The 12306-nt window shown below is 42.7% G+C and overlaps 1 protein-coding gene across 10 annotated transcripts in view; it reads right to left on the bottom strand.

Annotated features, from left to right (window-relative positions):
• Spata13 (spermatogenesis associated 13) overlaps positions 1-12306 on the bottom strand; it is a 331833-nt gene that overhangs the window by 18284 nt on the left and 301243 nt on the right. For all 10 annotated transcript variants that reach the window (XM_078015685.1, XM_078015680.1, XM_078015686.1 and 7 more), the window contains one exon: positions 1963-2099. In XM_078015685.1, coding sequence (XP_077871811.1) covers positions 1963-2099 — 137 coding nt within the window. The remainder of the gene's footprint in view (positions 1-1962; positions 2100-12306) is intronic.

Below are 12306 nucleotides of genomic sequence, written 5' to 3'. Positions count from 1 at the left end.
TCCTAGTTCTTGTTCAGACACCTGGTGACGTCCAGTCAATCCTTACTTTCACTGGTTATACAAAAATCAATAGAGGAAAACATATTGGGGGAAAAGTACCAGGTGGGCATCTCCAACCTGTTCTTAAAAGAAAATCCAAACCCACTTTTTTAAATATACTTTTTTTAGTTATACATGACACAATATCTGCGTTTATTCATTTTCATGTGGTGCTGAGGATTGAGCCTAGTACCTCACACGTGTGAGGCAAATGCTCTGCCACTAAGCAACATAACCCCAGCCCCCAAATCTACTTTTAAAAGATGTACAGATGCCGCTTGATTTACAATGGGGTTACCTCCGCATAAGCTCATTGTAAATTAAAAATATCCTACATCCAAAATGCATTTAATACCCCTAACCTACTTTACATCACAGCGTAGCCTGCCCTAACATAAACATGCTCAGAACACTCCTGTTAGTCTATAGTTGGGCAAAATCATCTAACAAACCCTTTTATGATATGTTAAATAGCTCCGGTAATACACGGAACACTGTAAAATGAAAGTGAAAAAGAATGGATGTAGGGATGGATGGATGGAGGGAGGGATGGATGTAGGGATGGAATGAATTGTTAGCCTAAAAAGAGCAGAACTCAAAATTGAAAGTATATTTCTACTGAATATATGAGTATTTACATCATGGTAAAAAAAAAAAGGCTGAAACATTGTAAATTGGGGACTGTATAAACAGCTCACTTAGCTCTAGGTCAGTTAACTGAAAACCTTGAATATCTGGAATATTTGGTTTCTGCAGATGTTGGAGCCTAGCATCCTAATGTTAGTTGTCTGTGTTAATGGAAGTCCTGCACATGTTCTCCCAGAGGTGTGTTACTCATACTAATTCCCAATTCGATATTCAACTTTATACTTTACTACAATTAAAGACAATGGCTTGATCTTGGGATATTTAACAGTTATTGAAAAAGTCAAGAACAGACATGGCTCATTCACTGGGAAGAGTTGATTCTGCCTCCCCTTAGCTCTTATAGACAAAAAGGCCTGTGAGCAGTAGTGATTCAGATTTCTGAGTTTTCTGGATTTTGGAACATTTGCATAGTCTTTACTGGTTGATAATTCTAATCCAAAAATCTAAAATCTTAAGCTTTTTGAATGTCATGTTATTGCTTAAAGAGCTTCAGATTTGGGGGTTTAAGTTTAGGGATACTTGGCTTATATCATGTTTAGAATAATGACAGGAGATCTCAGTAGGGAGGCTAACAGACCTCAGTTACACTCCACACACTCTCCTTAAGAGTATTCAAAGATTGAGATGCCTGCCTTCTAGAAAAATTTCTGTAAAAAGAACTAAAGCTGCAAAGTGGTAGAAAGAACATCAGATTGGGAGTGAGAATCACATGGTTAATTCCAGATCTACCATTTGCTACCAAATCCATTTCAGGGCATGACTAATGTTAACATTTACATTTTAGATTGCAGTTGAGAATTACATGAGCCAATGTAATTGGCTCATGGGAGTGCATTTCATAAACTAAAAAGCAAGATCTGAGTGCTAACGATTGCTGCTCTAATTACTTAAAGGATAAGCTTCAGTGCCTTGGAAAGCTTGATCACAGACATTTTTCTGGACAATGCAAAAAACCACAGTGTTGTTCTTGTATATGCATGTTTTTGTTTTTTTTGGTATATTTTGTTTGCTTGCTTTTTTTTTCCCCCAGTGCTAGATATTGAACCTAAGGCCTCATTTATGCTCTACCATTGAGCTACCCCTCCAGCCAATTTTTTCAGAGCTGGGAACTAAACCCAGGGCTTCGTACATGCTAGGCCAAGTGCTCTATCACCAAACTACACCCCTATCCCCAAAATGGGAATCAGAGTTCTATAGATAGCAACCTCTGAAGTAGTTCTGGACCCTGCAAATCCAGTGTCCAATAAATGTCACTGTTGTGTGGATTTCTGGTACCTCATTAATGGCCAGCTGTTCCCCGCCTGGCTGTAGATACCGAGGATTGGCCTGACAGAGTTCTTCATAGCTGAAGTCCTCCTCACTACCGTTGTCATCAACTAAGGCAGAGGACTCTGTACCTCCATCTGAAGAAACTAGAGAAAGAGAGAGGAAGGGCATGGTTGAAAAGGCACAGATAATAACAAAATAAAATGAAACAAAAGAAAGCACAGATAACAAGTTTTTTCATATGACAAAATAAACTACCTTTGATAACATACTCCTCAGAGAAAATTATCAGTTTCATCTTACTCAAATAAGAAATCATTAGAAAACATCTACTGACATATTTATTAATCCAGAAGTAGCAACTGATTCTGAGGAGCTGGAGTCAGGGGTTCTGTTAAGTGAGAAGTGGGACATTTCAGAGAGCACTGCTAATACAATTATTTTGTGAGCTAAGGTAAACTATGTGTGATTTAGTTGAAAATTTATGCCTCAAAACAGAAAAATACAGATATAATGTTTCTAAGCAATATGGTGATAGACTAGAGTAAGTAAAGAAACTGAAAATTATGATCACTTTTTAAAAAGTATTCTGCTTCCGTCTGCAAGGCAATAGTACTATTAAATCCCCAGGTTCATTCTTACTATTGTCCACAGATGAAAAGGACTGGAACTCTCAGAATTAGGAATTACATGGTATCTTTACTACAAGAGACAGGTCTTTTATGCATTCATTTATTTTGTGTACTGGAGACTGAGCTCAGGCTAGGCAAGCACTCTGCCACTCAGCTACATCCCCAATCCTTCTTATCTTTAATTTTGAGAGAGGGTCTCACTAAGCTGCCCAGTCTCGCTTCTAACTTATCATCCTGCCTCAGCCTCCTGTGTTGCTGAGATTACAGGCATGCACCACCCTGCCTGGGTGAGACAGACCTTTTAAGGATACATGTAGAATTTTTGGTTTCACTACTTTGCTATCAAGATTTTCTATATTGGGACAAAGGCTTTCTCTCACCAATGCTAACTAATCATCTGACACTGAATGGAGATGTTTCTTCTTTGAGACTGATAGCCTTGGACCTTCTGTACAAGCTGAGGGATGTCTCCATCACTATTTTATGTAAGGGGATGAGTAGCAGGTGCTGGGGGACAAAAAAATTAAGCAAAGGATAGTCCTTGACTTTGGCAGGCCAGGGACATTACTCTGGTAAGCTAGGGTAGAGTTTCAGGAAGAAGGTAATAAAACAGAAAAACAGAAGCAGTGGCTATCTATTCATGATACTCAGATGGCTTTTGACTGAGAGCAAAAGAGTGGAATCTGAAGCACATGCTACACAGACAGTAGTATAGAAGTTCTCCTATTATCTGCAGTTCCATTTTCCCAGGTTATGGTCAACCACAGTCCAAAAATATTAAATGAAAAATTCCAGAAAAAAAATTCATGTTTTATAATATTACAGTATACAATGGTTCTATTTTATTATTTGTCATTATTGTTGATCTCTTATGATGCCTAATTTATAAATTAAACTTTCTCATAGGTATGCATATATAAGGAGAAAACATAGTTTGGTACTACCTGTGATTTCAGGGATCCGCTGGGGGTCTTGGAAATTATCCCCCATGGTATTCACTCATGCATGGAATGACAGATGAGACTGAAAAGTGAGGGGGCAGGGTGAGAGGGGCTCACTGTGGAGGCTCTCAAGGACTAGAGCCAGCCATGGGGGCTTTTCTTAGGGTTGAGCCAGGGAGTGACAGCTTTTGAGGTCTGCTGATACTGTAGAGAGAGGAGATACTAGTGTTGCTGAGGTGTGGGCTAAGTTCCAGCGCTAACCCTCTACAGGCATGGTCCTGGACCTGAGCAACTCCTCTGTCTGAGTTTCACACACTTCTTTTTGAAGAATGTAGTGACAGAACATGCGTCAAGCTCCTAGCATCCTTGATGAGCAGCTGGGGCTTGGCAAGAGTGTTATTGTGGTGATCGCACTGAAGGTGACAAGGGCTGGGCTAAATAACAACTTTGCTATAATGTGAAGGAAGGATTGGAGGAAGGGGAGGAGAATGAAGCCAGAGCAACCAGCTGGGAGAAGTGAGATTAGAAGGAGCCAGTGGCAACAAGGTGAAGGACTGGGGAAAGGGCTATGGGGACTGAAGTCCAAGGATGATGGAGAGGTTAAGCTCAAGCTTGGAGAGAGAAAGAGGATGAAGTCAACATGATTTCAGAAAACCCCAAGCTCCTACGAGGATTTAAAAAAGGAATACCAGAGGAAGAAAACCAGTGCAGAAGGAAGGAGGAAGAGCTAGACAGGTCAGAGCATGGCTGTGCTCTGCTCGACTTTGGACTTGCAAATCAACATTTCTACTAACTTTACTCTCTGTGAACAAGCCTATTTTCTATACTGAAGAACTTTTTTTTTTTTTTAACTTTTTATATGCTGCTAAATCCAAGGTGCATTTTCTATTCCCAGCCCATCACAGCTGGATGGATACATCCCAGGAGCTTTGCAGACCCACATGCAGCCTTGGACCATCCCAAGACCTCCTCCCTGCATCCTACCTGCCTCAGTCCTCTCCTTCCCTCAACACTGTGGCTGTGTTGTAGAGAGTACTGGATTTTTAAGCAAAGCCTCAAATTCTTACACTAAAAGTAGGAAAAATTACTGAAGGAGTTTGCAACAATGGGGGTTATAAACACTCTGAAAATTAACCACGTGGACTGTATTTCATGTGCTGGATTCTTTGATTTTCCTCCAAATACAGATAGGATAAAGATTATGGTAAAGAATTCAAGCTGGAAAAGCAGAGGCACCATGCTCACAAAGCAGATGGTGGGTAGACAGAGCCGAGACTGAGTGGTTACTTGGCCAGCTTGGGCCTTTCCCAGCCTGGCCCTAGCAACTCCTTTCACACTCTGCTCCAGCTACTTTCCCACTGGTTGCCCCTGTCCTGTGTGCCCAAGCTTTGAACACAGTGTTAGGGGCACTCTACCCAGACACGTCTACTGATGAGCCCATGCTTTTTAACTGCTTTTCCCACTGCAGTGTGCCCCTGCCACCTGGAAATCCCACAACATAGCTGCAGTCACCTCCATTCCAGAGCCCTATAGTGAGCCTAGGGTGAGCCAGCTGTACCCACTGGTCTGCACACCTGTGCCCCTGGAGTGTAATTGCCTAGGCTGGTGCACTGAATACAGAAAAGTCAGTGAACCCTGGATAAATTGATGATGCTACTGGCCCCGTTCCAGCTCTCGGTAGGGACCAAGTTGGGGTTCTAGGCAGGTGCATGGTGCCCAGCATCTTTTCCCCACCTCAACCCCCCACTCCTGTTCCCATCCCTAATCTTACCCAGGGACTGGGGAGTGAAACTGAAAGGGAATGCCTCAGACATGGGGCTGCAGAGAAAGGTATGTTCCTGGATCTGAGCACAAAAATGGGAAGCTCTCCAGAGCCTTGGCTGGGCCCTGGCTTCTCCCTGCTTCACCAAGGGAGAGAGGACAGCACTGTCAGGGGCACAGCAGGGTCAGTGGAACTCCAGGAGAAGTGCAGGGAGGACAAAGGCAGGAAACCCACTCTGTGTCTGTCTCTTGAACCAGTAAGTGGCAAGGAATGACACCACCTAGCAGGACCCACCTTCCATCCTCCCCACCCCCTCTTTCTTATTGGGACTTCTCACCCCAGGGAGTGCAGGGCTGGTGGTGGTTCTGCAGTCTGATTCTGGGTGTGTGTGTGGGTGAGAGAAACAGACTCAAGCCTGTACCAAGCACAGGGACGGGCTCCTTTGTAAATGTGTAACTTCCGCTTTCTCCCCTGAGGTCAGAACTGGAGGTTATCTTGGGCTGGGATTGTGGCTCAGGGGTAGAGCGCTTGCCTAGCACGGGCAGGACCCGGGTTTGATCCTCAGCACCACATAAAAATAAAAGCATTGTGTTAAAAAAAATGTTTTTTTAAAAAAAAAAAGAACTGGAGGTTACCTTGACTAGTGCACTTTCCTGGGTATGTGTTTTAGGAGGCCAGGGGAAGAAAGTTTTGGGAAGCAAGTATAATTTTTTTCCACACACAAGTATGTCTTAAACTAAAAAAGAGATAGCACTAAAGCTAAAAGCCTCCTCCAATCCTGGCAGCTTCCCAGACAGAAAGGTCCAGTGACTACCTTTAATGTCTGAAATGTTCTAGTGCTCCAGGCTGAGCACAATATATACAAAACCAAGGTTGTAAGAGGCCCAAAGCCGCAGGAATCTTCAGATGTCGGCCAACAGTGATCTGGCACTGCCTGGAACCAACAGCATTTTTCCTTATCACATTTCAGCTGCAGTTGAGCAAAAAAAAAAAAAAAAAAAGAACGAAAGAAAGGAAGGAAGGAAGGAAGGAAGGAAGGGAGGGAGGGAGGGAGGGAGGGAGGGAGGGAGGAAGAGAGAGAGTGGGGGGAGGGAAGGAGGAAGAAGAGGAAGAGTAGCAGCAGCTCAGTAAAAATAGAGGTGTCTGGGTCTCCCACCCAGAGCAGAGCCCTGATAATTGCACTTTCTCCCTCAAAGAACCACCAAACAATATCTGCCCAGGGAGGGTCCAACCATCTAATCTGACTGTTGTTGTGAAAATCAGTAAAAGTAATGATCGTGCACAATCCACAATTTAAACAAGTCTAATGAGAAGGAGAACCCATTGAAGAAGTGTTCAACTTTACAGGAGATATGAGAATGGAACCCTCTGGAGAGAGATATGGACCTGGAACACTGAAACCTCTGAGCTGCTACCATAAACACAGGAGAACGAGGTGGGTCATGAGAAAGATTTCTAGCAGTGGTTTCCACACCATAGAGGAGTATCTACTGAGCACTGTGGAAAGGAGGTGCAAGAACACATAGATCTGGTGACTCAGAACATTAGCATAATAACATTTCAGACATTAAAGGTAGTCACTGGGCCTTGCTGTCTGGGAGAGGCAGGGCAGGGGCCTGGGGTGGGAGACAGGCAGTGTGCAAAAGGGAAAGGATAGAATAAAAAAATCCCTGGATGCAACAAAGGAAGGATAAATGCTAGAAGTAATGAATACTCTAACTGCCTCATTTGGACATGACACAATGAATGCACCTATACATCATACTGCATCCTATGTAGGATCGTACAATTGTTACTTGTTAATTCAAAATAAAATAACTTATAAACATCCTGGTTTCACTGCCTTTCTAGATAAACGCACTTGGAGCAAGTCACTTGATCTCTTTCAACTTTAGTTTTTCCCATCTAGCTGCAGTTGAGCAGGTTTACATGTTTTGTATATTCACAGGTCATTCTCCTCCTGCTGCCCTTCACATCCCACGTGACTCACCAGCAAACTAAGTCTGCTGTTGACTCCTATGGTAGCTATGGTAGCCAGAACCTGGCCACCTTTCACCGGTCTCCCACCACCCAGGCCTGGGGTACATGGCTGGGGCTCACTCAATCTAGCTGCCCCTCTCTGGCCCCCCTGTGGCTGCCCCAACAGAGAATTCTCTCCAAAGTGGCCAGAATAATGGTGCTACATCATTCTTCAGTCTCATGGTATTATTTTGCTCAAAACCAGTCACAGAGGAGAGAGCCAAAGTCCCAAGGCCCTCCCTATGCACACATTGTGCCTCCTACCCCTCCCACTCTGCTCTGGCCCTGATTGGTGTCCTGACTACAAACAAAACAGGCGCTGCCCTCTGCCCAGGGCTTGCTGCCTCTGCACCCAGCACCCCTCCCAGCAAGCACTTCTGGACCATCCCATTTAACACTATATCATCCTCCCCAGTTTACTTCCCTCTGTAGCAGTCGTCACCATCTACTACATTTTATTGTCTGGCTTGAATAAAAGTTACCAATGTAATATCTAATCTGATCTATCATTATTTGCAATCCTAGTAACTAGACAACTCTCTGGCACACCTATGTGACCAATAAATACTAGACAGATGGGAGGAAATGGCCATGCCATTTCAGTCAATTACATAATTATATTTCAGTGGTACCATAAGATTAAAATGGAGGGGCTAGGGCTATAGCTCAATTGCAGAGTGCTTGCCTAGCACCAGTGAGGCACTAGGTTCGATCATTAGTACCATATAAAAATAAACAAAACGGAGCCAGGCGCGATTACACATGCCTGTAATCCCAGCAGTGTAGGAGGCTGAGGCAGGAGGATCTCTGAGTTCAAAGCCAGCTTCAGTGAAAGCAAGGCGCTAAGAGACTCAATAATAACAAAAAATAAATAAACAAAATAAAGACATGTTGTTCATCTACAACTACAATTTTTTTTTTCAAAGATTAAAATGCGGTAGAAAAATTCTCCATGTTTTTCCTGTACCTTTCTTAAGTTTAGATATAAAATTGGTTCATGGTTACAAATGCCTACAGTATTCACTACAGGAACACACTGTATGGGTTTATAGCCTAGGAGCAAAAGCTCAGGTGTATCTTAGGCTATATTATTCTGTCTTAGTAGGAACACTATAGTATAACAATGCATTTCTCAGAATGTGCCCTAGTCATTAAGTAATGCATGGTTATATGGGATAGTGATTTAAAAGCATGGTTTGGGGGTCAGATGACCTGCCTTCAAATGACAGTGCTGCAAAGTTTTTATTTATTTATTTGAGTGTGAGTTTTTGGACTTTCTGTGTCTTTTTATCCATTGAATGTGAATAATAAATACCCATCTCTCAGGGCTGATTGTAAATTCTCAACAGTAATTGTTACTGATTTGTTGTAAGCCTCAAATGAAATGATGATGTTTAAATGTACTTTGCAAAGTAAAAAACAGTACAGAAGCACCAGACATTCTTTAATGTGGTGCTTGATGTGCCAGGTACCAATTTAAGCCTTCTGGGGTCTATCAGCTCATATAATCCTCCTGGCAATGCTATGTGGTTGGTACTATAACTGGTACCCAACTACACACAAGTAAACTGAAGTCCCAATACATCCAGCTGTGTGCATCGGGCCTCTCACTTTTACCCACCAGCAGTACTACCTCCCTTGTAGGCCCTCTGCTGTTGGTAACCAGACAAAAACTACTAGGCAGATATCCCCCTTGTCCTAAAACGTTAGTACTTTACACCCTTCTGGAGAATAGCCATAATTACTGACTCTCCGGTGCTTTGCTAAGCTTTGCTTCCTACCCCAGTTTATAGTTCCCAATTGGGCCTGTCAATGACCTGATCCAGTTTTCTGTTTTAATCCTTTCCCCTTCATGACCTTAACTATATTCCTGATTTTAAGTTCCTTCTAAGCTAATGATTCTTGTGTTTTTATCCTATAATTCAGATGTGTTTTATAGAGGTGGACTTTTTGGTATGTGTCTAGATTAGAGGGAAGTTAGTGCTGTATCATAATGCTGCATCTGTGCTCATGGTCCTTATCTTTGTTTCCCTTTAAAGACAGTGACTTCCTTTCAGGGGAGGACAGAATCTATTTTTAGATTCTATCATAATACTTGACATACAGAAAGCATTCGATAAGTGTTTTCCAACTGAACGACAAATTGCCCATGAGGAAACTGAGATTCCAAGAAGTTAAGTTATTAAACTGAGCCACACAAGTGCCGGATCAGAGCCAGGATGGAAATGCAGGTCTCCCCAACTCTCACCAGTATTCATTCATCGCAGATCCTAGCTAGAAAACGCTCCAGCTAGTGTTTGGGGCTCCTATCTCCCTCCCTGAGACAAGCTATACAATACTTCCAAGGTAAACTTAAAATAGTGGTTTCATGATTTCATAAGAAATTACACAGTAATTATCTATTGCATTATGAAAGTATTCCATGACAGTATTCCGAGGTATTCCAAGGCCTTCCTGTAATCTGATTCCATTCTACTTAAAGGAGCTTCTGTGTGGCAAACACTTACAATAAGTGGTTATTTTTTGTTTGTTTTTGTTTTAAACTGAACTACAAATTGCTGATGGAGAAACACCAACCTGCAGTTTAAATGAAAACCCTATGTGTGCCCACTGGGTGCCAACACCCACACCCACCTCTTGGTGAGGGACAGACCTCTTTAAATGACCCAGACCTACAGGCCTGGGCTGCTGCCGTCTCCATCCTCTTCAGGGTCACTTCCTTACCAACTGCAAAGGACTTCAAAACCCTCAGCTAAGATGAAACTTAGTAATGCGAACCCTTTATTCAGGGGAATTTTATGTGATGTAGAACAATTATAAGTTCTCAAAAGCTGGTACAGTGAGGCACACCTGTAATCCCAGCAACTCAGGAGGCCAATGAGTTCAAGGCCAGCCTTAGCAACTTAGTGAGACCCTGTCTCAAAATAAAAAATTTAAAAAAGCTAAGGGATGTAGCTCAGTGGTAAAATGCCCCTGGGTTCTATCCTCAATATGTATGTATGTATGTATCGATCAATCAATCAATCTCAATGTTTTTCAGTGAAACCGGGGGAAATTATTATGATAAAACAAACACCCACCCTCCCTTTTTAATGATACAGTTCAGAAGTGCTAAGTGTGTTCACACTGTTGTGCAACAGCTCTCTAGAACTTTTTCATCTTGCAAAACCGAAACCCCATACCCATCAAGCACAACTTCCTCTCTTCTTGCCCCCACTCCTGGGCAACCACTTTTCAACTTTCTTTTCCTTTGATTTTGACTACTTTAGATACTTCCTATGAGTGGAATCACATAAGTATGTCCCTTTGTTTCACTGAGCAAAATGTCCTCAAGGTTCATCTATGTTGTAGCATGTGTTAGAATTTTCTTTTTAAAAAAAATTCTTTAGGGCTGGGGATGTGGCTCAAGTGGTAGCATACTTGCCTGGCATGCGTGCAGCCCGGGTTCGATCCTCAGCAACACATACAAATAAAAATGTTGTGTCTGCCTATAACTAAATATTAAAATTCTTTCTCTCTCTCTCTAGCTCCCTCTCTCACTCTCTCTTTAAAAAAAAAAAAAAGAAAAAAAATTCTTTAGTTGTTGATAGACCTTTATTTATTTATACTTGGTGCTGAGAATTGAACCCAGTGCCTCGCATATGCCAGGCAAGCGCGTTACCGCTGAGCCCCTGCCCCAGAATTTCCTTTTTAATGGTAGCACGATATTCCATTTTTATGTATACACCCCATTCAGCTTATCTTCTACTTGTGGATGGACATTTGGATTGCTTTCACCTTTACTAAAATGAATAATGCTGCCATTAAGGTGGGTGTGCAAATTTCTTTTGGGGACTCTACTTTGAATTGTTTCAGTTATACACCCAGAAAGAAAAAATTTGAAGCACAGGGTGATTTTGTAGTGTTAGTTTTTTGAGGAGGCTGTATCCTGTTTTCCACTGTGGCTGCATCAGTTCCCATTCCTACCAGCAGAGCATGGGATGCAGTTTCTCTGCATTCTCAATGATAACTCTACTGTTTTGTTGGAGAAAACAAGTATGGAAAAGCCATTTTTTAAAAATGCTACTGTAAATATGGAGCCAACTCTGCTCCAAACTGAAATCACCTTTAAAAGCCTAGACTTCCAGCTGTCATCGACATGACAGCAGCCAGAGTTCTCCTTGCACAGCATTTCTTAAAGCTTCAGCCAAGCAGGAAGAGCTCCCTTTATCTTCTAAAGCTCTCCATACTGACGTCAGCACATACCTCTGGCTAGAATGAGTTTTTTCCACAGAGTACCGCCAATTCCAAACACGCAGTGAGTGAGTGAACACTCCCATTTAACAATCACTGGCAGCCATCACTCCTGGAAATGCCATCCTCCCAAGTCTCCTGGGCACCTTACCTGAGCCACCTTCGTCCCCAGGCACCATGTGCCCCTTTCCTAGCCCTGCCCCTTACGTGGCAGCATCTTGAGGTTTGGCCTCAAAGGTCTCCTCTATGCTCCAAGTCTGTGTACTTCCTGAATGAACTGACCAGCTTTTCAGGCTACGGCTGCCACCTGAGGAGAACTCACCTCCACCACCTCCCAGAGTCCACTTGTCTATATTTCCAGTCCTGGCCAGAGCTGGCCTCAGGAGTAAGAATGCAGAACAGTGTTGTATCCACAGAGGATGTGCCATGTCTTACATCAGTAGGACTTTTACAATTAAAGAAGACATAAGAAAAAAAAAAAGCCAACAATAAGCAGCCCCTTCACTCCTCAGACAAATAACATTCTTCTGTCTGAACTCAGGTTTTACATGTATGAAAGGATTACACCTGGCTGGCATGGTGGCATGTGCCTATAATCCTGGCAACTCAGGAGTCTGAGGCTGAAAAACACAAAGTTCAAGGCCAGCTTGGGCAACTTAGCAACTCAAATTTAAAAAGGCTGATGATAGAGCTCAATGGCAGAGCACCCCTGAGTCGCATCCCCAACACTGTAAAACCAATAAATCAAAATACGAAGATCATATCT

The sequence above is a fragment of the Ictidomys tridecemlineatus genome, chromosome 6 (assembly GCF_052094955.1).
Source record: "Ictidomys tridecemlineatus isolate mIctTri1 chromosome 6, mIctTri1.hap1, whole genome shotgun sequence".
In the NCBI taxonomy this organism is placed as follows: domain Eukaryota; kingdom Metazoa; phylum Chordata; class Mammalia; order Rodentia; family Sciuridae; genus Ictidomys; species Ictidomys tridecemlineatus.
Note: the sequence above shows the minus strand (reverse complement) of the source record. Positions and strands in the feature narration are given on the sequence as shown.